Source organism: Microcaecilia unicolor, chromosome 3, assembly GCF_901765095.1.
Source record: "Microcaecilia unicolor chromosome 3, aMicUni1.1, whole genome shotgun sequence".
Lineage (NCBI taxonomy): Eukaryota > Metazoa > Chordata > Amphibia > Gymnophiona > Siphonopidae > Microcaecilia > Microcaecilia unicolor.
The window spans coordinates 145,776,622-145,802,076 of record NC_044033.1 but is presented as its reverse complement, the minus strand read 5'-3'; the positions used below and the strand labels follow the sequence as shown (position 1 = coordinate 145,802,076).

At 48.2% G+C, this 25,455-nt stretch overlaps 1 protein-coding gene across 1 annotated transcript in view; it reads right to left on the bottom strand.

The window, feature by feature from the left end:
- Positions 1–25,455, bottom strand: part of GALNT2 (polypeptide N-acetylgalactosaminyltransferase 2) — a 483,612-nt gene that overhangs the window by 185,526 nt on the left and 272,631 nt on the right. Inside the window, 2 exon segments of the mRNA XM_030196432.1 lie at positions 19,745–19,841; positions 19,843–19,864. Of these exon segments, the coding sequence (XP_030052292.1) occupies positions 19,745–19,841; positions 19,843–19,864 (119 nt within the window).

The window sequence follows — 25,455 nt, the reverse complement described above, 5'->3', positions numbered from 1 at the left end:
AGGCTATTTCTTTCTTTTTTGTTAATTCTTCTTTATTGGTTCTAATGCAAAACAATTACAACATACCAGAGAAGCAATAATTAGAACAGCTGAACCAAATTTTCAATAAACAAATATAATCTGAACACAGGCTATTTCTAAAATATATACTGTACATACTGCAGCAAATGTCAGAAACAAAGCAATTACGCAGGGCTGTACACACATAAAAAGTAAGCACACAAAAGCACGTGCAGCAATTCTATAAGTGCACTTGGGTAGTTATGTGCGCCATATACACATAAGTGCTGAGATAGCTGGAGCTTATGTGCACTATACACTATTCTATAAAACAGCACACAAGTACAAGAGCACGTTCGGCAAGGAGGAACACAGGCAGAGCATAGGCGTCTCCAAGTTACAGACGTGATGGAGTTCGCCTGTGCACATTCACACCTGCTATCGACCTGGCGTAGGTGAACGCACCTAACATTATGTACACATCTTTAGGCTTATGTTAGTATTCAATAATGGCATCTGAGTAGACAGATGAACTTATGAAACTGGCAATAAGCTGCCAAGTTATCCAGTTTCCTCCAAAGTGCTTGCTTTTATGTATAACTGGGGCAGAGATTTAGGTAGAGCAGTGGTGGGTGTGTGATGTAATTTGATTTTTGACTGCCCTCCTCTCCTTCCCCCCCCCCCCCCCCCCCCCCACCAAAAACAAAGATGAGCTAAAGACATTCCACAGGCTGGACAATATAAGATATGCACAGACTTCATGTACATATTTATACCTATCTCGAAACAGATATGAATTTGTGCAGGGCTGTAGCAAGGTATGTAGTATGGTCACACAGGACACGAGAGAGGGGTACTAAAACTGCACCCCCTCTGTGGGCGTAGGCTGCTGCACAGAGTGCCTCCCTCCTGCCCCTTCCCCCCAATACACAGTGCAGCATCTCCATATACCCCTTTCCTACCACACAGTGCAGCATCTCCATATATCCTCCTTTCCTACCGCCCTCCTCCCGAAATGACCCCCTCTTCAATATTTCCAGTTGCAGGTAAAAGACCATGGTCAGCAAGCACAACAATGCTCTGCGGTGCCTCCTGTTTAAGCACGTTCCAGGCATTGCTGAGTCCCGCTACCTCTGTCGCATTTCCTGTTGCTGGGTAGTCAGGACTCAGGACCCAGCAGTAATTGAGTGCCTGGAACATGTTTGAGCAGAAGGTTGTGCTCGCTGAACATGATCTTTTACCCGCAAATGGAAGGTCCAAGGAGAGGTGGATTCTTGGGGGGGGGGGGGGGGGGGGGGGGTGGAAATGCTGCATTTGTGTGTTTGGGTGTGGTGGGAGGGAAGCAAGAGGGCACTCAGTTTGGGGGGGGGGGTGAGGGGGCGCCATGGTGTGACTGCACAGGCACAGTTATAGTTTATTATGGCCCTGAATTAGTGCAAGAGCTTTGTGAGGTGCTAGGAACAATTGTGACAACCTATTTTATTAAACTACATCACTGTCTAGGTTCTCTTTCTAAACTAGACACATTTTCAGAAAATATTCTTCTATGTGCCTATTATTAAATACTCTTTTTGTATTTTAAGCCTTGATTTGATACAGAGTTTCCAAGTTTATTTATATTTGATACACCACCTGTTGGTATCCCTTTTTAGTGGTTTACACAATAGAATCAATACAAGTTAAAAGTGTAAAGAAAGAGAAAATAGGACTTTATTTTTTTATTTTTGTTACATTTGTACCCCGCGCTTTCCCACTCATGGCAGGCTCAATGCGGCTTTCATATTGTGTACAAGTACTTATTTGTACCTGGGGCAATGTAGGGTTAAGTGACTTGCCCAGAGTCACAAGGCTGCCTGTGCCTGAAGTGGGAATTGAACTCAGTTCCTCAGGACCAAAGTCCACCACCCTAACCACTAGGCCACTCCTCCACATTTCCAAGGGTGGGGATAGGATGGGGAGGTTGCATATTCCATGCTCTTGATCAGTCTTTCCACCTGTTTGTTTAAACGTTCTGGGTGAATGAAGTTAATCTCTGAATGTATCATTAAATAAAAATGCTTTTCAGGCCTTTTCTGAATGCCTGAGAGGAGGGTTCCAGACATAAACAGGTGGGTAAGGAGTGCCATAGGGAAGAGCCAACTATACTATGAAATTTAATCACGAATAGTATACAAAATGATATGACAAAACGTAGATATAACCGATTCTGTGTGTGTGTGTGGGGGGGGGGGGGGGGGGGGGGGGTCTTAACATTGGACAGTAAAAATGATAGACCAGAATAATGAACCGTCGGGTCCTTTTACAAAAGGGTTGCCACACGGCAACCCGGAACTACTGCTGGCCCAATGCGGCCACCAATGGTATTTTCACCTTGACTATCCAGCTTATTTTCGAAAGAGAAAGACACCCATATTTCAACCCAAATCGGGAGATGGGCATCCATTTCCCGTGGGCGCCCAAATCGGTATAATCGAAACCCGATTTTTGGCATCCTCAACTGCAGTCCATCACGGAGACGAACAAAGCTCACGGGGGCGTGTCGGAGGTGTGGCGAAGGTGGGGCTGGGGTGTGGTTATCGGCCGAGGAGAGATGGGCGTCTTTAGCTGATAATCGAAACAAGAACGGCGTTTTTGACGAGAATTTGGTCCATTTTATTTGGACCCTATTTTTCAGGTCCAGTCCCAAAAAAGTGCCCCAACTGACCAGATGACCACCGGAAGGAATTGGGGATGACCTCCCCTGACTCCCCCAGTGGTCACTAACCCCCTCCCACCAAAAAAACCCCACTTTACAACTTTTTTTCCAGCCTGTATGCCAGCCTCAAATGCCGTATCCACCTCCATGACAGTAGAATGTGTTCTATCCTCTGACAGCCTTTCCCTGGTTCTGATGTGGGTCTCGGGTGAGTGTGACACCTTTTCTGTTAAGGGCACTGCAGAGTCACATCAGCAATGCATTGTGGTGGGTGTAGGGTATTGGGCTCCGTGATTCCACTAGCTTGTGTTAAATGCTCACTATGTTGGTAGTTGGTAGGCTCTACTCCCATGGTGCTTTTCCCTCTGCTTACTGGGTCAGAGTGTGCCCTGTTTTGTTTCCGGTAGTCCATGAGGTAGTGGCCATTTGGGTAAGACACTTTTAGATCCCTTTCATGTGTTAGCCACGTTACAGCACTTAGTTCTTACCTTGAATGTTGCTGAAAGAGGGCATTGTACACCATTCTGCCAGCTCGGACCTACTGCTAATCTCAGTACTAGGGAGACTCGCTGCCAGTGGGGCACAACCTCTGATCTGCAGTTAACTGTGAGTAAATGTGCTTATTCAAATAAAGGACATTTTCAGCGAGATTAGTCTTCAGGTGTGAACTGCTGTGCCAAGGTTATACACCTGCAACAAGTCCTGTCCCTGGAGCACTTTTAGTGGGTACTGCAGTGCACTTCAGGCAGGCAGACCCAGGCCCATCCCCCCCCCCCCCCCCACCTGTAACACTTGTGGTGGTAAATGGGAGGCCTCTAAAACCCACTGTACCCACATGTAGTTGCCCCCTTCACCCCTAAGAGCTATGGTAGTGTTGTACATTTGTCCCTCCCACGACCAAATGGCTTGGATTAGGATGTTTCTGAGCTGGGCGTTTTTAGTTTCCATTATCGCTAAAAAAACAAAAAAAAAACGCCCATCTCAGAAAGGACCAAATCCATGGCACCTGGTCCGTCCAAACCGTATTTTTGAAATGAAAGATGGACGCCCATCTTTTTCGAAAATACGGTCTGTCCCGCCTCTTCACATACCCGTTTTCGGACATAGACGCCCATGGAGATGGGCGTTCGCGTTCGATTATGCCCCTCCACATGTGCCATTTCTGGTATGCCATAAAATATTTTTGTAAATTTATCGTGCGGCGCTAACCTGATGGTAAACAGGCAGCGCCATGCACTGCCCAGTTACTGTGGAAGCCCTTACCGTCACCTCAGTGAGTGGCAGTAAGTGCTCCCCCATGCATGGCCACGTGGTAAATGCAATTTTACCTCATGGCCATGTCAATTTTCAGCCTTTTTATCCGCTGCATTAGAAAGGGCCCTGACGCACAGCAAAAACAGCTGCCGATGCTACAGCAAGGCCATTTTTACCACAGCTTGGTAAAAGAACCCCTGTATGAACAAGACTCAGTGTCTTGAAAGTAATTCTGTGAGTAATGGGGAGCAAATTTTTTTTTTTTTTTTTTTTTTTTTTTTTTAAATAAAGGGTACATGATCTCATTTTTTGGCTCCATGACAAAATTTCACACAATGAACTGATGCCGGTGTGTGTTGAAGCCCTTCTCCCTTATAAAGCTTTTGAATACCCATTCCTAACTCAACCAGACTCTGGGGCCGATTCAGTAATAAGTGTGCCAAGGCTTTGGGAAGATTATTACAGCTCGAGTGCACAATTTTGTGGGTGCTTGATGCAGAAAAGAGGTATTGAATAAAGCCTTCCTTAGAGATCAGCACACAGCAAATTTAAACCCATGGGAACTGTGATAAGATATTCCACACAGATGCAGGGGAAAAAAAAGTGTACTATAGAAATCCTGAGGATTACTAAAAGTGAGGATTACTTAAGGTTAAATTCTTTCAGTTGGACTCAATAATATATAAATCCAGTCAGCTTAAGATACCCATCAGGATTATTTGGGAGGACAAGATATTGTCTTTCAAAGCAACAAGAATGTTAAGATAATTTATACCCAATATTACTGATACTTCCTGCCACATTTGCTCCCAAAATGCCTTTAAATATTGACATTGTCAAAAGCATGTGCTCAAGTATCCCTTGTTCTGCACCACAGGACCAATATAAGTTGTTGGGCTTCAAAATTCACTCTAAACATCTTGACAGGTATCCAATAAGATTTGTGTGTCACAAAATAAAGAGACTACATTAGGTTCACAGTCCCCGTCATCTTAAACAGGTTATTCCAAAAGGTAGGCCATGGAGTTGTATTAATTGTGTGTGTCTCTCCCCATTCATACTATTATCTAAAATGCACACTCTGGAAACCTCTTCATCCAGCTTTAATGTGCACAACAAGGGTTCAAAGGTTCTAATGAAAGTACAAATAAGAGGGGTGACAGACAGCAACTCTGTCGTGTCCCATGCATAATGGGGAAGGACTGAGATTGTTCCCCATTAATTAAAATTGATGTCATGGGAGCAGAATATAAGGCCTGTATGGCCTGAAAGAATGAACCGTCCATGCCCAAATGTCTCAACACTGTATACCACACAAAAACACAGAAGAAAGGAACTGCATATTATAGATAGAACAGGCATTCATCCAAGCCCATCCAGGCACAAAATGTCATAGAAGACAGACAGAGGTGCAGAGGCCAATATGAGAGGCATCCAAGAACCAGAAAATGAAACAGGGTGGGCATGCTGAAAGAGCCATGTTTTGAGTTGCGATTTAAAATGCTGAACAGACAACTCACCACAGATCGTTAGGGTAAATTGTTCCACAGGGAAAAAGCAGTGAAAAAGAATGCAGAGTGATGTGTAGATTCATATTGGGCATGTTTGGGAACAGGTTAACACCACACGATGGTCATTTAATGATCTCAACAAGTGGGCTGGTATATAGGGAATAGTTAAGGAACTCAAAAAATGGGGGGGGGGGGGGGGGGGGGGGGGTGTTACCTAATCTGAAAACCTTAAAGATGAGAAGTAAAAGTTTAAACAACATGGAACTCAATCAGAAGCCAATGATACTGGTTGAGGAGTGGGGGTGACGTGGACAGAGACCTGAGTACGGCAGTATTCTGTAAGGTTTGAAGTCTTTTCAAGGTAGTCTTTGTTACACCACAGTAGGACAATATTGCAATAGTCAACCCAGGACATAAGGAGTGAGAGAAGAAGCGAATGAAAGGAATCATAATAAAAAAAAATTGTCGAGTTGCAGAAAGTTGTCTGAGGCTGTAAAAACCAGATTTACAAAGACTACCTGTTGCCTAAAGTAGAGTTGGGAGTCCAAAATAATCCCCAGCTATTGAAAAGAGTTGACTGGGGATATCGTAGTGCCAAGAATAGAAAGACTGAACATAGAAGAGGGAACGTTACCAGTAAGCCAACGAGACACAGTTTTTTCATGACACAGGACAAGGCGATGTTCTTCTAGCCAGCATGCAACAGTTGTAAGGCATGATTGCAAAAGTGAAATACTCTATCTGATTTAAAAGGGTTAGTGAAGTAGCATTATGTTACCTGCAACAAAGGAGAAAGACATGGTAGACTCCTCAATAATAGTTGCTAAGGACTCATGAAAAGATTAAAGAGAACTTGAGATAAAACGAATCCTTGAGGAACCCAAACGCTGAAAGGTTCTGAACCCACGATTTAGATGATGGTATAATCTGTCTCCAGAAAAGATTTGAACCACTGTAAAACTGTACCAGTGCATGTAATACTGAGCCCAATATGTTCAGGGTGATAAAGTAACGTGAACCACTTCTTTAAAACACACACAGCCCTGTTCCCTCAGAAACACTGACAAAATAATTATTGTATTCTTCTTGCTCTCAAAGATGTAAGCATATTTGTAGCCTGCCAGCAGGAGTGTGAAGAAGGTGGGAAATATCAGCCCTTACACATTACAGAGTTACAATTTGTTGATGTGAAACAATAACCAAACAGTCTGTATCCTCCAGATATTTGAGGCTTTGTTGACTGCCAGACAGTTTTTAATTCGCAGTATGTTTGGGCAACTCTGCTTCCTCGATCACATGCCTTAGGATAGACTGTATATACATAACAAATAAAATAATTAACAATTAATTTGTTATGACTAGAGGGTTCCCAAGGCCCTTCTTTTCATTTACAAGAAAATAACTGTTCACTCTCTTCTTTCCTTCAGTGACAGCATACTGCAAGCAAGTCAATAAAATGTAGAGGAGCAAACATTAACTTAATATATTATGTTGCCTGAACATAAAACTTTTAAAACTGTATTACAGTAATTGTGGCAAATATTACAAATCTTCACAGTGGTTTAAGCCACTCATGTAGTCTAAATATGGTACTTTTAACATATGCCAATGCATGAATTTTCTAAATTGTTTTATGTACATATAAGCATCAAAATGCCAAACACCAGCTTCTTGATAACCATGAAAAAGCAAATAAACATGTCCAAAGCAACTCCAAACAGAACATGAATTGTGAAAGAATTATGGTAGACCTAGCGGGGGACCTGATGTCCACAAAAGCCATAGAAGAGGACTCCTTGAAATGTGGTGGATGAATCTTGGTGCTGTGCTGGCATTCTGGGCCTTTGCATTGGTGTTGCTCTTAGGCCAGGTCAGGTTAGTAAGTGTCTGCTGCACTACTGCTTAGCCTTTCTCTGGGTTCCTGCCCAGCTTCACTCTGTGTCTGTTTGTTGTCTTCCTGTGGGGGGGTTCATCCCTGCCACTGTGTGTCTGTGGACTGCGGGTCCCTTCTTGGCTTACCCTGTGTTTGGGGTGAAGCCTCTGTTCCTGGCTTACCCTGTGTTTGGGGTGAAGCCTCTGTTCCGGCTTACCCTGTGTTTGGGGTGAAGCCGCTGTCCGTGTTTACTCTGTTTGTTCTCCTGTCTGCCCAAAGATCCCTGGGCCTGATATTCCTGGTTACTCTGTTTGCTCTGCTGCCTTCCCAAGACCCTTGGCCTGTTATTCCTGGTTTGCTCTCTTTACCCTAGTCCTGCCTTGCCTAGCCTGTGTGCCTACCCTGCTTGTTTATCCTGAGTGTATATCCTGAATCCTGTATCTGTCTAGCTAGTGTGTATTTCCTGGGTGGTTATTCCTGTATCCACCTAGCTAGAGGGTTTACCCTGTGGGTATTCCCGGATCCCCGCTCTGCCTAGTGTGTATGCTGCCCCAGTCCTTGCTCCTGCTAGGCTTCTGTACAGTGAATGATACATACCTGTAGCAGGTGTTCTCCGAGGACAGCAGGCTGATTGTTCTCACGACTGGGTGACGTCCGCGGCAGCCCCCACCAACCGGAAGAAGCTTCGCGGGCGGTCCTCCCGCCCGTGCGTGACCGTTCCCGCTATTTGAATGACAAGCAAAAAACAACATGAAAACGCAACTCCAAAGGGGAGGAGGGAGGGTAGGTGAGAACAATCAGCCTGCTGTCCTCGGAGAACACCTGCTACAGGTATGTATCATTCACTTTCTCCGAGGACAAGCAGGCTGCTTGTTCTCACGACTGGGGTATCCCTAGCTCTCAGGCTCACTCAAAACAAGAACCCAGGTCAATTGAACCTCGCAATGGCGAGGGTATAACAGAAATTGACCTACGAAGAACAACTAACTGAGAGTGCAGCCTGACCAGAATAAATTCGGGTCCTGGAGGGTGGAGTTGGATTTACACCCCAAACAGATTCTGCAGCACCGACTGCCCGAACCGACTGTCGCGTCGGGTATCCTGCTGGAGGCAGTAATGTGATGTGAATGTGTGGACAGATGACCACGTCGCAGCCTTGCAAATCTCTTCAATAGTGGCTGACTTCAAGTGGGCCACTGACGCTGCCATGGCTCTAACACTATGAGCCGTGACATGACCCTCAAGAGTCAGCCCAGCCTGGGCGTAAGTGAAGGAAATGCAATCTGCTAGCCAATTGGAGATGGTGCGTTTCCCGACAGCGACCCCTAGCCTGTTAGGGTCGAAAGAAACAAACAATTGGGCGGACTGTCTGTGGGGCTGTGTCCGCTCCAAGTAGAAGGCCAATGCTCTCTTGCAGTCCAATGTGTGCAACTGACGTTCAGCAGGGCGGGTATGCGGCCTGGGGAAGAATGTTGGCAAGACAATTGACTGGTTAAGATGGAACTCAGACACCACCTTCGGCAGGAACTTTGGGTGGGTGCGGAGCACTACTCTGTTGTGATGAAATTTGGTATATGGAGCATGAGCTACTAGGGCTTGAAGCTCACTGACCCTACGAGCTGAAGTAACTGCCACCAAGAAAATGACCTTCCAGGTCAAGTACTTCAGATGGCAGGTATTCAGTGGCTCAAAAGGAGGTCTCATCAGCTGGGTGAGGACGACGTTGAGATCCCATGACACTGCAGGAGGCTTGATAGGGGGCTTTGACAAAAGCAAGCCTCTCATGAATCGAACGACTAAAGGCTCTCCAGAGATGGCTTTACCTTCCACACGATAATGGTAAGCACTAATCGCACTAAGGTGATTCCTTACTGAGTTGGTCTTGAGGCCAGACTCCGATAAGTGCAGAAGGTATTCAAGCAGGTTCTGTGCAGGGCAAGAATGAGGTTCTAGGGCCCTGCTCTCACACCAAACGACAAACCTCCTCCACTTGAAAAAGTAACTCTTTTTAGTGGAATCCTTCCTAGAGGCAAGCAAGACACGGGAGACACCCTCAGACAGACCCAACGCAGTGAAGTCTATGCCCTCAACATCCAGGCCGTGAGAGCCAGGGACTGAAGGTTGGGGTGCAGCAACGCTCCGTCGTTCTGCGAGATGAGAGTCGGAAAACACTCCAATCTCCACGGTTCTTCTGAGGACAACTCCAGAAGAAGAGGGAACCAGATCTGACGGGGCCAAAAGGGCGCTATCAGAATCATGGTGCCATGGTCTTGCTTGAGCTTCAGTAAGGTCTTCCCCACCAAAGGTATGGGAGGATAAGCATACAGGAGGCCGGTCCCCCAATGGAGGAGAAAGGCATCCGACGCCAGTCTGCCGTGGGCCTGTAGTCTGGAACAGAACAGAGGCAGCTTGTGGTTCGTCTGAGAGGCGAAAAGGTCCACTCTCGGAAGATCTTGCGTACCACTCTGGAATGGAGCGACCACTCGTGCGGTTGCATGACTCTGCTCAGTCTGTCGGCCAGACTGTTGTTTACACCTGCCAGGTATGTGGCTTGGAGGAGCATGCCGAACTGGCACGCCCACCGCCACATGCCGACGGCTTCCTGACACAAGGGGCGAGATCCAGTGCCCCCCTGCTTGTTGGTGTAATACATTGCAACCTGATTGTCTGTCCGAATTTGAATAATTTGGTAGGACAGCCGGTCTCTGAAAGCCTTCAGTGCGTTCCAGATCGCTCGGAGCTCCAGGAGGTTGATCTGCAGATCCTTTTCCTGGAGGGACCACAGACCCTGGGTGTGAAGCCCATCGACATGAGCTCCCCACCCCAGGCGAGATGCATCCGTCGTCAGCACTTTCGTGGGCTGCGGAATTTGGAATGGACGTCCCAGGGTCAAATTGGTCCGGACGGTCCACCAGAGCAGTGAAGTGCGGCAACTGGTGGAGAGGCGGATGACATCTTCTAGATTCCCGGTGGCTTGAACCCACTGGGAAGCTAGGGTCCATTGAGCAGATCTCATGTGAAGACGAGCCATGGGAGTCACATGGACTGTGGAGGCCATATGACCCAGAAGTCTCAACATCTGCCGAGCTGTGACCTGCTGAGACGCTCCGGTCTGCGAAGCCAGGGACAAGAGGTTGTTGGCCCTCGCTTTGGGAAGGAAGGCCTGAGCCGTCTGGGTATTCAGCAGAGCTCCTATGAATTCCAGAGACTGGGTTGGCTGGAGATGGGACTTTGGGTAATTTATCACAAACCTCAGCAGCTCCAGGAGTTGAGTAGTGCACTGCATGGACCGGAGGGCTCCTGCCTCCGAGGTGTTCTTGACCAGCCAATCGTCGAGATATGGGCACACTTGCACTCCCAGCTTGCGTAGATACGCCGCTACCACCACGAGGCACTTTGTAAACACTCGTGGGGCAGAGGCGAGCCCAAAGGGCAGCACACAATACTGAAAGTGCCGTGCGCCCAGGCGGAATCTGAGATACTGTCTGTGAGCTGGCAGTATCGGGATGTGAGTGTATGCATCCTTTAAATCCAGGGAACATAGCCAATCGTTTTTCTGAATCATTGGCAAAAGGGTGCCCAAGGAAAGCATCCTGAACTTTTCTTTGACCAGGAATTTGTTCAGGCCTCTCAGGTCTAGGATGGGACGCATCCCCCCTGTTTTCTTTTCCACAAGGAAGTACCTGGAATAGAATCCCTGCCCTTCCTGCCCGGGTGGTACGGGCTCGACCGCATTGGCGCTGAGAAGGGCGGAGAGTTCCTCTGCAAGTACCTGCTTGTGATGGGAGCTGAAGGATTGAGCTCCCGGAGGACAATTTGGTGGCAGGGAGGCCAAATTCAGGGCGTATCCGCACCGCACTATTTGGAGAACCCACTGGTCGGAGGTTATGAGAGGCCACCTTTGGTGAAAGAATTTTAACCTCCCTCCGACCGGCAGATCGTCCGGTACGGACACTTTGAGGGCGGCTATGTTCCCCGTGGATCCAGTCAAAAGCCCGTCCCCGGCTTTTGCTGTGGAGGCGCAGGGGGCTGCTTAGATGCACGCTGTTGACGAGAACGAGCGCGCTGGGGCTGTCCCTGTGCCTGGCAAGGCCTTCGGGCCGGCTGGGTGTACCTACGCCCTGCAAAGGAATAGGGCGCAGCCTGCCGGGCCCGGGAAAAACGTCCACCTGCTGAGGTGGATGCTGAAGGCGCCCGGTGGGAGAGCTTGTCGAGGGCGGTTTCCCGCTGATGCAGTTGGTCCACCAGCTGCTCGACCTTCTCACCAAAAATGTTATCCCCCCAGCAAGGGACGTCGGCCAGTCTCTGCTGGGTGCGGTTGTCCAGGTCAGAGGCACGCAGCCATGAGAGCCTGCGCATCACTATACCTTGGGCCGCAGCACGAGATGCCACGTCACAGGTGTCATAGATACCCCTGGACAGGAACTTTCTGCACGCCTTCAGCTGCCTGACCACCTCCTGATAAGGCCTGGACTGCTCCGGCGGGAGCTTATCGACCAGGTCCGCCAGTTGCTTCACATTGTTCCGCATGTGGATGCTCGTATAGAGCTGGTATGACTGGATGCGGGTCACGAGCATGGAGGATTGGTAGGCCTTCCTCCCAAACGAGTCCAGAGTGCGAGACTCCCGCCCCGGGGGCGCCGAGGCGGTATCCCTCGAACTCCGTGCCCTCTTGAGAGCAGAATCCACGACCGCCGAGTCATGGGGCAATTGTGGCCGCATTAACTCTGGGTCCGAGTGGATCCTGTACTGGGACTCTGCTTTCTTGGGGATGGTGGGATTAGTTAATGGTCGCATCCAGTTCCGAAGCAGTGTCTCCTTGAGGACATTGTGCAGCGGTACCGTGGTGGACTCTCTAGGTGGTGATGGATAGTCGAGGACCTCGAGCATCTCAGCCCTCGGCTCATCCACAGAGACCACGGGAAAGGGAATGCAAATAGACATATCCCGCACAAAGGAGGCAAAAGAGAGACTCTCAGGGGGCGAGAGCTTTCTCTCTGGTGAAGGCGTGGGGTCCGAGGGGAGACCCGCAGACTCCTCTGAGGAGAAATATCTGGGGTCCTCCTCTTCCCCCCACGAGGCCTCTTCCTCGGTATCGGACATGAGCTCATGTAGCTGAGTCCGGAACCGGGCCCGGCTCGACGTCGAGGCACCAAGGCCTCGGTGTCGTTGAGCGGTGGACTCCCGCGCCGGCGGGGACGAAGCTCCCTCCATCGACGTCGACGGGGACTCCACCTGCGTGGCGGTCGAGACCGGCGCCGCAAGCGGCGGCGGCGTCGACTACCTCGGCACCGGGCTAGAGCTCGCCGGCGCCACAGTCATCGGCGCTGAGGGCGCAAGCACCCCCGGCGCCGGCACAGCCTGGCGCATCAGCCCTTCCAGGATCCCCGGAAGGATGGCTCGGAGGCACTCGTCCAGGCCCGCTGTCGGGAAAGACGTGGGGGTCGGTAGAGGCATCGGTGCCGGAAGCTGCTCGGGTCCAGGAGACTGCACCGAAGTGCTGGGACCCTGACGTGGCGGTACCTCCACCACCGAGGGGGACCTCACCTCTCGACGCGGACGCTTCGGCGTCGACTCCTCTCCGGTACCGAGAGCCGGATGCGTCGAGGGCGACCGGTGACGGTGCTTCTTTGCCTTCTTACGGTGCCCGTCACCGGTGCCGGGTGGTATGGAGGAGGTCGATCCCCCTCGGTCCCGAGGAACCGGGTCAGACAGGGTTCGGTCCCGAGGGCCACGGGCTGAAGGAGTGACCGGGGCCGACTGCCCACGCGGTCTCTCACCTCTACCCTCACCGGAGGACCGGCGGGCCGACGGGACCTGTTCTCCTGGGGTCGATGCCATCGATGCCGATTTTTCGGGCATCGATACTGGTACCGAAGGACCGGGCGTCGAAGTCGACGGGCCGGCGCAAGTTCCAAAAAGACGGTCCCGCAGAACTTGCCTCGCAACCTGAGTCCGTTTCCGGAGACCGAGACACAGGGAACCCGACTTGATATTGTGCTCCGGCCCGAGGCACTGGAGGCACCAAGCGTGGGTGTCGGTCTGCGAGATCGGCCGGCCGCACCGACCACACTTCTTAAATCCACTCGGGACCTTCGAGGACATCGACGGAAAAATCGCGTCAGCGAAGTTAAAGTCGTCGATGGTGGCGGAAATCACACCTCGAAAAAATAAATCGATCGCGCGGCCACAAGGCCGCGACGCCCTCGCTAGAAACGAGGGAAAAAGGAGCGCGTGCTTTTTTTTTTTTTTTTTAAAAGAAACGAAACTGGGGCACGCGGTAACCAAAAACTAAACAAAACTAAACAAAATCGCGTAAACGCGACGGTCTTTCCGGGGCTGCGAAGGGAGAGCGGCGACGGCACGATTCTCCTCAGGCGCGGAAAAGAAAAGACTGGCGGGAACGGTCACGCACGGGCGGGAGGACGGCCGCGCATGCGCGGTGGGCGTGCCCTGCGTGCGGACCGCCCGCGAAGCTTCTTCCGGTTGGTGGGGGCTGCCGCGGACGTCACCCAGTCGTGAGAACAAGCAGCCTGCTTGTCCTCGGAGAAGCCTTGTGTTCCTTGGTCTGTCTTCTGGGTCTTGCTAGTGGCTGTGCAGCAGCACACTGTCTGTGTTTAGTTCCTAGTCTGGTCTCCCTCGTGTTTCCCAGACCCAGGGTGGGTCCTCTGGATCTTCAGTTCCTCCCTTATCCTGCAAGTCCTGCCGGCCACCTGCACTTCGGAGTTCAACTCCGGAGGAACGGTGGCTAAGTGCAGGTGAAGCTGTTCCTGTTTCGTCTGTTCTAGTTGCCTGCCTTGTACTACTCCAGTCCAGAGTTCCAGTACTGCTCTTCTGTGTTTCTAGTCCCGAGGTGGTCTTGCCTGCCGCTGCCGCTCCTCGGCAGTGGCCCAAGGGCTCACGAACTCCAGTCCTGCCTCGAGGACCTGACACTGTGGCAGTTAAAGGGGCAGTAAATTTGAAATCTCGTTGGTTGTCACGCGCCAATCGGCTTCCATATTCCGTGCGCGTGCTTATGCGGAATCTTTCCTGCAGAGGAGCGATCTTAAACCATGCATATAAGCAAATCTTGCACTTATCAGTGGTGCGCTAAACCGAAGTTTGTCCCCATAGAAATTGATGGTGCCAAAAACGGGACCGAAGTATGGCATGCAGTTAAACAGAGCATGTGCTTATCCGACGTACACTTAAATGGAGTGCACTGTATTTAGATATATATTAATTGGACTAAATAGAGGCAAGATATACTCCCTTTACTGCCCCCTCCTCTCATCGCCCTTTCTAAGAGGGCTTCCTTCAAGCTTAATTCCCCCTTGCCTTTAGGATGAATAAAATTCTGAATCTGCCTATAATAGAAACTCTTTCTTACTGTTAAGCCATATTCATCTTGTAGATCTGTAAATGACAGAAATTCACCCTCCTCCCATAGTTGCCTCAGGGTGTGTAAACCATTAAGAGCCTACCATCTATATATCAGATCCAAAATCCATGGAGGAAAAAGGGAGGCATACTGCACAGCTGTTTGGAGATAATAAAGCAGATCTGGGAAGAACTTAGTACGAAATGTATACCAGGTGTCAAGGGGGAAGCTATCCGCCTTCAGGGTCCTCCTAATAATGCTCAACAGATCTTTTTTAGGTAACCAGGGGATCACCCATAGTGGAACTGCACCTATCCAAGACTGTTCCCAGCGAATCAATTTTTTTAAGCTACCCTGAAGCCATTCAGCCAGAACTCATAATTGGGTTGCTCTGTAATTAAATAAGAAATTAGGAACACCGATTCCCCCCACCTTAAGTTTAGGCTGAAATAGCATTGTTTAATGCACCCTGGGTGGGGGGGGGGGGGGGGCATTTTTTCCACATGTATGCAAACATTTTTTCAATTTAATGGAAAGAAAAAGCGTTTAGGGATAGGTGGAGGAAGGACCAAAAACAAAAGGTGTTTTGGGCAATATCATTTTTACTGATTGAATTCTTCCCGTCCAAGATACATTTAATCTCTCCCATCAATCCAATTCTTCCATTAATTGTTGGTGCTTAGAAGGAAATTCGCCATCCAATTAGGCTGTAATATGAACTTAGAGGTATTTAATATATCTCCGGGCCCAGTGGAAGGGGAATCTTTGCTTCAAAAGAACAACCTCTTGCTCTGCTAAGTTGACATTCAGTATCTCCGACTTGGACATATTTCCTCGATATTTAAAATCGTTTAACCGGCCAGGAACGGCACCTGGCTGGTTAACGGGTACTTAGCCAGCTATCCAGTGATATTCAGTGGGAGACAGCCGGCTGTCTCCCGCTAAATCTGTCAGCTAGTCAGTTGTGGTATATCTTTGGTTGGCTTGAACTTGACCGGCCAGTGCTCTATATCGGCTTGGCCAGTAAAGTTCAAATCGGAAAAAGTAAACCAGACATTCAGTGCCAGTCACCAGAAATGGTCTAGCATTGAATATCCAGTATCACCACCGACCGCAGGAATTAGCCAGGCTAACTCTCATGGTCTGAATATTGGCCCCAGTAACTTTAAAACCAGATGCCTGACCATACTTAGCTAATGCTGTGTTCATCTGGGGAAGGAACTCCTTGGGATCAGTAATAATGTTGTCTGCAAACAATTCTATGTTCTTTAGTCCTCCCCCCTCCCGCCCCCGTTCTCACAGTGGATCTAACCACGTGAGCCAAGGGTTCGATGGAAACCACAAACAAGGGTTATACTGCACAACCCTGACGGGTGCCACAGTGCAATTCAAGATTTAGCAAAGGAGCCATTAATTTTTAAACTACCCACAGATAGTCTATACAACAGGTGTACCCAAGTAAGGTACACAATTGCCCATTTTTTTCAAGGCAGCAAATATGAAGAGCCAATACTCAAAGGTTTTTTCTGCATTTATCGATAATAGTGGATGTACGTTCTATTTGAACCTTCTGTTTTAGATGTAATAAGCATCTGATATTATCAAAAGTTTGTATACCTAAAATAAACCTTGCTTGATCTTCATGAATTAGCCAAGGTAGCACTTGCTGAAGCCTACGGATCATGATTTTAGTAAAATTTTATAATCAGTGTCTAATAATGATACTGGTCTATAGGAGCAACAGCATGTAGGGGTCCTTCCCCAATTCAACAGCACCTTCACCACCACAAAGCGCCACAAATATGGCAGTTCCAAGATCTCAACAAAAATAGTGAAAACCCACAAGCAGAGGTGCCAGAAGCCCACAGAACTTTCTATAGAACTTACTGAAAAAGACATCAATCTGAGGCTTTATTATGTTAGATTCTTAATAGCCCACTGGATCTCTTCTACTTCAATCGGTCTGGACAACTGATCTGCCTCCCCCGTAGCAAGGCTGGGAGGTCTATTCCCCACCAAATACTAGAAATGCCCTCCTGCTCGGGTGTCTGCTCTGGCCTATATAGTGCATCATAACATCGATAGAACCTTATTTGTATCACTTCAGTAGTGGAGTATGAAATCCCTCCTCATCAACAATAGAAAAAAATATGATAACATTGTGCTTATTTCTCAAGCTTATAGGCCAACAATCTACTAGCACAGTTCCCAAATTCAAAATGCTCTTGTTTTACCCTCTGTAATTTATCTAATATTTCAGCAAATTGTATTGAGTGTGAGAGTAAAGCTCAGCACAAGATATATCAGACTTATCCATTTGCGTATCATTTCCAACTGAGTGATCTTTCATGAAGGAGAGCTTCCTAAACCAAGAGGCTCTTCTTAAGATGAGCTTGCAATGCTACAATTCCCCCCTGCTTAAGATCCTCCCACAGAATAAGGAGATCTATATCCTCAATATCAAGAGCATTTTCTACATAGAAGACATTTCAGGGGGTCCATTAAATAGCATCATTCATACGCCAATAATGTTGTCCTACGTGCTGCTCCACTGTAAACAAAATTAGAAGAACTGGTGCGTGATCAGACCACATGCGTCTGGATGAAAACAGATCATGTAAAGAGCAAAACGTTCCCAACCCATCCACAAATCTATGTGGGAATAAGTTCAATGCTTTGAGGAAAAAATAGGTGAAGTCTTTCCCAGTATTGCGAGTATAATCTCCACGGATCAAGGCCCCACTGAGCCACAAAACGCCAAGCTTTGTTCTATCTTGCTCAGCATATTGTACATTCAGTGTTGTATTATGTAAGTGTGGGTCAACTGTAACATTAAAGTCCAATCCTAAGAGGAGGCACCACTCCCCATGACACTGGAGAATGTGGCCCAAACCATCCAGAAAAAACTCCTTGTTCGAGGTTGGGTGCATAAACACTTTGGTACCTTCTGAGCTACATCATGGTATCAGAAAAGGGTGTCCCCTATCACCACTGCTTTTCATGTTGGCAATAGAGTCCTTGGCACAGTGGGTGCGAGACCAGGTGTTGATCTAGGGAGTTCAGGTACATTATAAAGATAATAAGATTAGCTTATTTGCTGATGACATATTGTTTATGTTAATTAGTCCCAGTGATTCTCTTCCAGGGGTTATGCTTGAGCTGGAGGCCTACAGGAAAGTGTCTGGCTTCCATATCAATATGGGGAAGTCGGAGATTTTAAACATTTTGCTTCCTCTGGCACAAGCTGATGGTTTTTGAAAGCAGTTCTCCTTTCAGTGGGTTAAACTCCATTTGTTACCTGGGAGGGAGGGGTACCAATTTTTATGATCTAAACTATGGGCCCCTTGACAGATTACTCAGGACCTGCAGACTTGGGCTAAATTGGTCGTATTGAGATGTTAAAGATGATGGTCATCCCTTATTTGTTGTATCTTCTCTCAATCCTGCCCACAGGCATCCCAAATCAAGATATACTGAGAATGCAACAGCAGAACTCCCAGTTTAACTGCATCTACGTATAGCATAGAGTGTTGTGGCTAGAGAGAAATGATGGAGGCTTAGCAGTCCCCAGTTTGAAAAATACTATCAAGCGGCACACTTACGGGCACTTTTAGCATGGCAGGCACAGAAGGTGAAACAGTGAGTGGAGTTGGAGCAGAAAGGGGGCACTGATACCCTGTTAATGCACCTTCCCTGGCAGCCTGAGAGGAAGCCGGTTGGTATTGGGAGCTGGAGGTTCTTATCGGAATCTCACTATAGATAGGCTGTTGGAGAGTAAACACTATTCGTGGTATACGCCTTTCAGAGGTAATAGGGAATTTGCGCAGGAAGAGACCAATCTCTATTTCATAGGTGGGAGGTGACAGGGATGATTTATGTGGATCAGTTTTGGGATATAGTTAGTGCAAGGGGGAGGGGAATGGTCTTCAACAAGCTGAGACACAGATATGGCTTGGAACCAAGAATGTGTTTCCCTATTTTCAGGTTAGGCACTACCTTAGTAGACCAAGAATGCTCATAGATTTAAAAGAAGGGATGAGTACCTTTGAGAGCCTCTTGGGTCCTGTTGTCCAGAGGAGGGCTATTTAACAAAAATACCACTGTCTGAACTCTAGGGGCATGCAGAAGCTTTGATATTTGGGGGCTTGGGAAGCTGATTTGGGGAGGGCTTTAAGTATGACTAAACCGGAGGAAGTGTGACAATGTATTAAGAGCTTGGTATTTCTACCTTAGTTGTGGAATGTGGGTACAAGGCCTTGTTCCATTGGTATTGTACACCAATCTCTTTGAAGAAAAAATGTATAATCTGATGGAAAGGCTGTGGGAATCAGAGCACTTATTGTCATATGTGGTGGCACTGCCCAGCCCTCCGATCCTTCTGGGGGTAGGTCTTTGCTCTTCCAAATCTTCAACAAGGAAATAAAACCCTCAATGGAGAATGAAATTGCTGAACAGATGGGTTATGGATCTGGACAAGGGTGAAGATGTTTTCTTCCCTCCGTGGTGATTGATACAAAGTGGAAACAGTCATCCCCCATGTCGGGACCAAATTATACAGAAGCTGGACCATGGTATGACATGTACAGAAGCTATGCATTACGCCACTTAGGTTGGGACAATTTGAGAAATGGGTGGCAATGTTTTCAGACTTGGAGAATACAGCAGTTAGGGGGGAGGGTTGTTGGGAGGATTGGACTGGGAGGGTGAGGGAGATATGGGATTGTTTATGTAAGGTGTGGGTGCATTGAAGATCAAACTGTGCATCTACCATGATGTTTTGTATCTTGGCTGAAAACTTTAATAAAAGTTAATAAATTTTTTTCTTTTTAAAGGGAAGTATGAATCTCTATTATAGCAATTCCAGCATGAATTGGAAGAGGGTGCATGCTAATAAATTATGCTGACTTGATCTGTGGTCTAGAATGATGAATCAGAACTAAAAGCGCAGATAACACAATCTCTATCTAGAAATTCAATTTACAGCTGTTAGGCAAAAAAAAAAAAAAAAAAAAAGCACCGGTCTCTCCAGCAATGCATGGGAGGCAACTTACTTCAGTTACTCTTTCCAGCAGGGGCTCCAGCCATGTTCATTACATTCGCAGTGGGCTGTCCAAAAACGTCAATACTTTAGCTTGTGCCGCATCTGCACTTAACACGAGACCGCATCAGCCCTAATGAAAAAATAAAACAAAGTAAGTCAAAATGTAACAAAATAAGGCTAAATGTTTCCAGAATTAATAAAGCAATATTACTTAATTACTTAACAGGCCTGTTAAAAAGTAATTACTTTTAAAATTACTTAACAGGCATAACAACTCATTTATTAATATAACTTGCTAGACTGTCCTTAGGGCATGGAAAGCCAACAGGGTGGTTTACTGTATTAACAGTGGAGGGTAAACATGGAAAAAATAACAGTTGCAATCAAAGTGTAGATAGTGAAAAGAAATAGTGCAGAGTCAATTGGGTCATCCCTAATCCTTAAGAGACCAGGGCAAGAAGAGCTGAAAAAGCCAAGCTTACAAAGCCTTCTTCAATTTAGGGGCAGAGACAGACAAAGCGAGAAATGGAATTCCAGAGGAAGGGATCAAGATAAGAAAAGGCCGAGCTATGAGGAATTTCAAGACTCAGACTAGACGGAGAAGGCAGTAAAGTCACTGTGTATGCGAGGAATAAAGACGGTCAGAAGGATTGTGGGGAACAGAGGCCGAGCTATGAGGAATTTCAAGGACTCAGACTAGACGGAGAGGGCAGTAAAATCACTGTGTATGCGAGGAATAAGACGGTCAGAAGGATTATGGGGAACAGTGAGCCCAGCTAGATAAGGCAGAAAAACATAGACCAAAGTGAAAACTATTTTAATGCAGGTAGTGATGGGAGCCAATGGAAGGACATCAGCAAGCATCAGTTAGGAGTTTATGTTTAAATCATTTTTATTAAGTTTCAAAGGAACAAGACATGTCATGAAGAAATATCTGCAAAACATTCCGAAACAGATACAAGGGATCTTCCCAACATTCTTTCCCTGCCCAAATCCCTTGATCCTCCCCAGATCCTCCCTTCCCCCCCCCTCCCCCCCCATTCTCCCCCCCCCCCCCCAAGCGGTCTCATGTTTTTGCAGGGAGTCTGAGTCACAGGGACCCTGTTCAACAACGTGTTCAATTCAGTATTCTACTTCTTGCTGCGGGCTGCAGTGTATCCCAGAAGTTCGCCCACGTTTTCTCTAAGCTCCTGCCCTCCTTGGAGGCAAAGTCGTTAACCTCCACAACGTTCTAGTTTTAGTAGTTCAATCATCTGCGTCCTCCAAACGCTTACTGGCGGGGTTACTGTTTCTCGCCAGTTCAAAAGTATAGTCTTTTTCCCGGTCAACACTGCTCACCTGAGAAAAGAGGTGAATCCCGGAACTGTGGATATCGGCTCTTTATAGACTCCAAAGAGCAGCAATGGATGTTTCTGTATGGCACGACCCCAGTATTTTTGAACTTCAGCCAGTACCCGGGACCAGAAATCCGCTATACTAGGGCAGTGCCAGAACATGTGTCCAAGTGTTGCAACTGATTGTCCACATCTGGGGTACGCCCAGAGTCACCAAACCCCACCTTCAGCGCTCTTGATGGGGAAATGTATAGCCTCATCGCAAATTTATACTGTAACTCCCAATGACGTGTGTAGATTGCGCCTCTCTGGGCCGAACAGAGAAAGTCTTTGAATATCTCTGGTGTTACCTCAGTCTCCAGGTCTCTGGCCAGGCCTGTGCTCTGCTGATGTAATCAATGTCCTCTGTGGAGTCCTGGAGGAATCTGTGGTGAAAATCGGAGGGGGCACTGAGTTTTGGGCTCCAAGAGTCATAGCCGTGGATAAGGTGTCTTGTACATCTTCACTAAGGTTAATCCAGCCCAGAACTTTCAGGTAGTGCTGTATCTGCAGATATGCAAAAAGATCAGTCTGGGCCAGGTCGTGTTCTCGCTTAAGCTCCGCAAAGGGGCGTATTTTCCCGTCTTCAGTCAGGAGTTGGTACAAATAAAGTATTCCTTGTCTCTCCAGCGCTTGAAGGACACCGAGGAGGAACCCTCTGGTAAGTCCGGATTGTGGTATAATGGCAGAAAAGGAGTCACCTTCCAATCAAGTGATGCCTCTTGCAGAGCCACTTCCACGCCGCCCGTGCTGATGTAACTAAGGGGTTGTTCCCTACTCTGGCAGCTATCTCCCTTCCAGGTGCATGTAACAACCAGCTTAAATGTGCATTAGGAGAGAGGGACATCTCCAATTGTGTGTTAGAAAAGTCGTTCTGTCCCGTCAACCAATCTCTTATGTGTCTCATTGAGCACGCCACTGTAAGGTACCTGATATTTAGCAATCCCATCCCGCCATGAGCTCTAGGCTTCTGAATAATGTGCAGTGGGAGTCTGGGTTTCTTCCCCTGCCACAAAAAGTCTGTGTCACTCCATCAGAACCCGTTCCTCCCTCCGTCTCAAATATAGTGGCAACATCTGAAACATATAAAGCCACTTGGGCACTATCATCATGTTTAATAGTCCAATGCGGCCCGATAGGGACAGTGGGAATGCCCCCACAAAGCTGCAATGTGCGCTTCGTCTTTGCCAACAATGGGAGGACATTCCTGTCATATAGCAGCCCTTTGTCCGAGGAATCACCACCCCGAGATAATGAACCTGCCCCTCCGCCCACTGTAAAGGAAGTGGACCCCCCAGTTCCGCCGCAGCTCTGGGTCCAGCGGCATCGCCAGTGATTTTGTTAGATTTAGTTGAAAGCCAGATAGTGTGCCGTAGCCCTCGATGGTGCGGAGGAGCTGGTCCATGGAAGTCCGAGATGACTCAGCAAAAGCATCAAGTCATCCGCGTACGCCAGTACCTTTAGCTCATTCCCATGTATGCGTATCCCTTGTATTGTTTATGTGTGCGCAGTTCGCACAACAAAGGTTCTAGGGTCAGCAGAAATAGTATGGGGACAGGGGACACCCCTGACGTGTCCCTTTCTGAACGCAAACTCTCTGTTCGGACCCCGTTAACCAACACCATAGCCCGCACCCCCGCATAGAGAGTTGATATAGCCTGTAGGAACCATCCATCTAATCCCACCCACTTTAGGGTTTCGAAGAGAAGGGCCACAGCACGCGAGCGAATGCGCGCTCCGCATCTAAACTCACTAACAGCCTGGTGAAGGTGTGTCAGCTTCTGCGGAGGTAGCTAGTAGCACTTTACGTACATTTATTACCGACTGGCGCCCTCTAAGAACCCAGCCTGCTCTTCCTGCACCAGTTTGGCAGCATTGGGGCCAGCCTGTCCGCCAGAATTCTGGCCAACAGCTTGGCCTCCACATTAATGAGCGAAATAGGCCGGTAGGAGCCAGGCTGTAGGTGATATCTGCTTTTTTGGGTATCAAGCTTATGAGAGCCATATTTGCGTGGATCGGGAACCGCCCCGCCCCGCCCAGACCACTGCATGGAAGTAATCTAATAATGGTCCTGTTATCTGGGGCTTGAGCATTTTATAAAATTCCCCTGATAGCCCATCGGGCCTGGCGCGGAGTGCAAGCTTCAATGCGGCAATAGCCTTGTGCAACTCCTTGGTCTCGATCGGTTTATGTAATTGTGTTAATTGTTCCTCCATGAGCTTCCCATTTGAACTTATCAAGATATTTCTGAATGGTTGCTCTTATGTCCGTTGGCTCCTGAGATCCCTTATAGAAGTCCGCGAAGTGTCTTTGGAATACCCGTGCTATCTCTTCTGGCTGGTGACAATGCCCCCTGTGTGATGACGTATAGCCGCTATGTAGTTTTTCTTGCGCGTTCCTTTAATTAATCTCACTAGCATCCCTCCAGCCTTGTCCCCATAGTTGTATAATCTGTACTTCCGGTAAAGAAGGGAGCGAGTCGTGCGCTCATGGATCAGACTGTTAAGCACTATTCTCGTGGCCATGAGAGATTCATAATGCGCGGGTGTAGGCCGTCTGCTGTACTGCTGCCTATCTGATCGAAGTTTCCTCTCTAGATCTGTGATACCTCTTGCTATTTTCCGATTGCGGTTGCTGACGAACGCTATCACCCGGCCTCTCAGTACTGCCTTTGCCGTGGACCAAAATAAGGTTGGGTCTTCTAGGTGCCCCTGATTGTGAGTGTAGAACTCCTCCCAGTCTTTCTGTAGGTGTTCCCGGAACTCTTTTGAGTGGAATAAATAAGATGGAAACCTCCAGCTGTGGGGTCTACTGAAATAAGCCGTGGGTTCCAACTCCAGCCACACCAGTGAGTGGTCAGAGATCTCCTCCGGGCCAATCATGGCCCCGAGTATCCTCTGAAATAGATCTTGGGATGTGAATATATAATCTAGCCGGGACTGGGAGCGATGTGCTCTGGATGTGTGTGTGTAGTCTCTTTCCTCCTCATGGAGCAATCTCCAGGGGTCGAGCAAGCCCAACCTCTGGCAGAACAGATCTAAAAGTGATGGGACACTGCGTGTATTCCCAGATGACTGCGTGGATCTGTCTAGCGCCAGGTCCATTACTTGATTCATGTCTCCCGCTATCACCATGGGCAAGTGTGCATGTGCTTGGCAGTGTACTAGGAGCTGGGCATAAAATCTGTTTGCTTCTGTGTGAGGGCCATATACTGACACCAATAGAATCTCTGTTCCTTGCAAGTTAATCCTAATTCCCATGTATCTGCCCTCGCTATCTTGAATGCTACTTTGGCTGTGCACATTAAGGCTTTATGTATGAGAATTGCTGTCCCACTGCATCTGCCGGTAGCTGGCGAGTAAAACACCTCTCCTACCCAACCCCGTTGTAGTTTCTCATGTTCCTCCCCTGACAGTCTGGTCTCCTGTAGGCAAGCAATTCCCACTTGGTGGCGTCTAAGAGCGGCCAAGATCTTGTTCTTTTGACTGGAGAAGTGATGCCACAGACATTCCAGGAGATCAGACGTGTCTTACCACTCATATTTGAACCCTCTATGGGATCTGCCTAGATGTTTCAGTTTAAGATAGCCCCTGGGGCTCCCAGCCACACCCCAGGCGCTCCAGAAAGGTCCCTCTCTCCACCACCTCCACCGTTCACATGCTTCTATCACGCCCTCACTTGATGCCCAGGATCTCTGCTAACCCGACTCCCCGCCTCAATCAGATTTTGGTAAACTTCCCCCCCTTCCCTTGCCTAACCCTTCCCTACCCTCCCCACCCCCCTGTCTCATCCCCAAACTCTCCGCTAAGCCCTTACCCAGAAAAACACACCTGGATGAATCTATGGGAGCCTCTGCCATGCTCGAGGCCCACCGCCCCATCTCTTTCCAGTGTTAGTTGCTTCTCTTAAGTTGCTCCTGATTGCGTGATAGTGGCATTCAGTGCCTGAAATGTGAGTCCGTGTAAAGCTACTTTCATTCCGCTGGTTGGTCCTCACTGTGCTCCTGCTTTTGCTGCTCCAACTTGGCTATGTGGGCTTGTGCTGTGGTCACGGAGTCGTAATTCTGCCACTTGCCATTATGGCGTATTTTAGGACCGCTGGGTAAATAAGCATGAATTGTACCTGCATGTCATGTAGTCGGCGGCACAGCGGGGTGAACTTCTTCCTGCGTTCCTGTAATGAGGCTGAGAAGTCCTGAAACTGCGAATGAGCTTTCCATCATAAGTTGTGGTGTCTCGCTTGAGCCGATAGCCCCGCAAGATTTCCATCTTATGTATATAGTTGTGTATCTTTATGATTACGAGTCGTGGGGTCTGTCGGCCATCTTGGACGCGGCCCAGCCGATGTA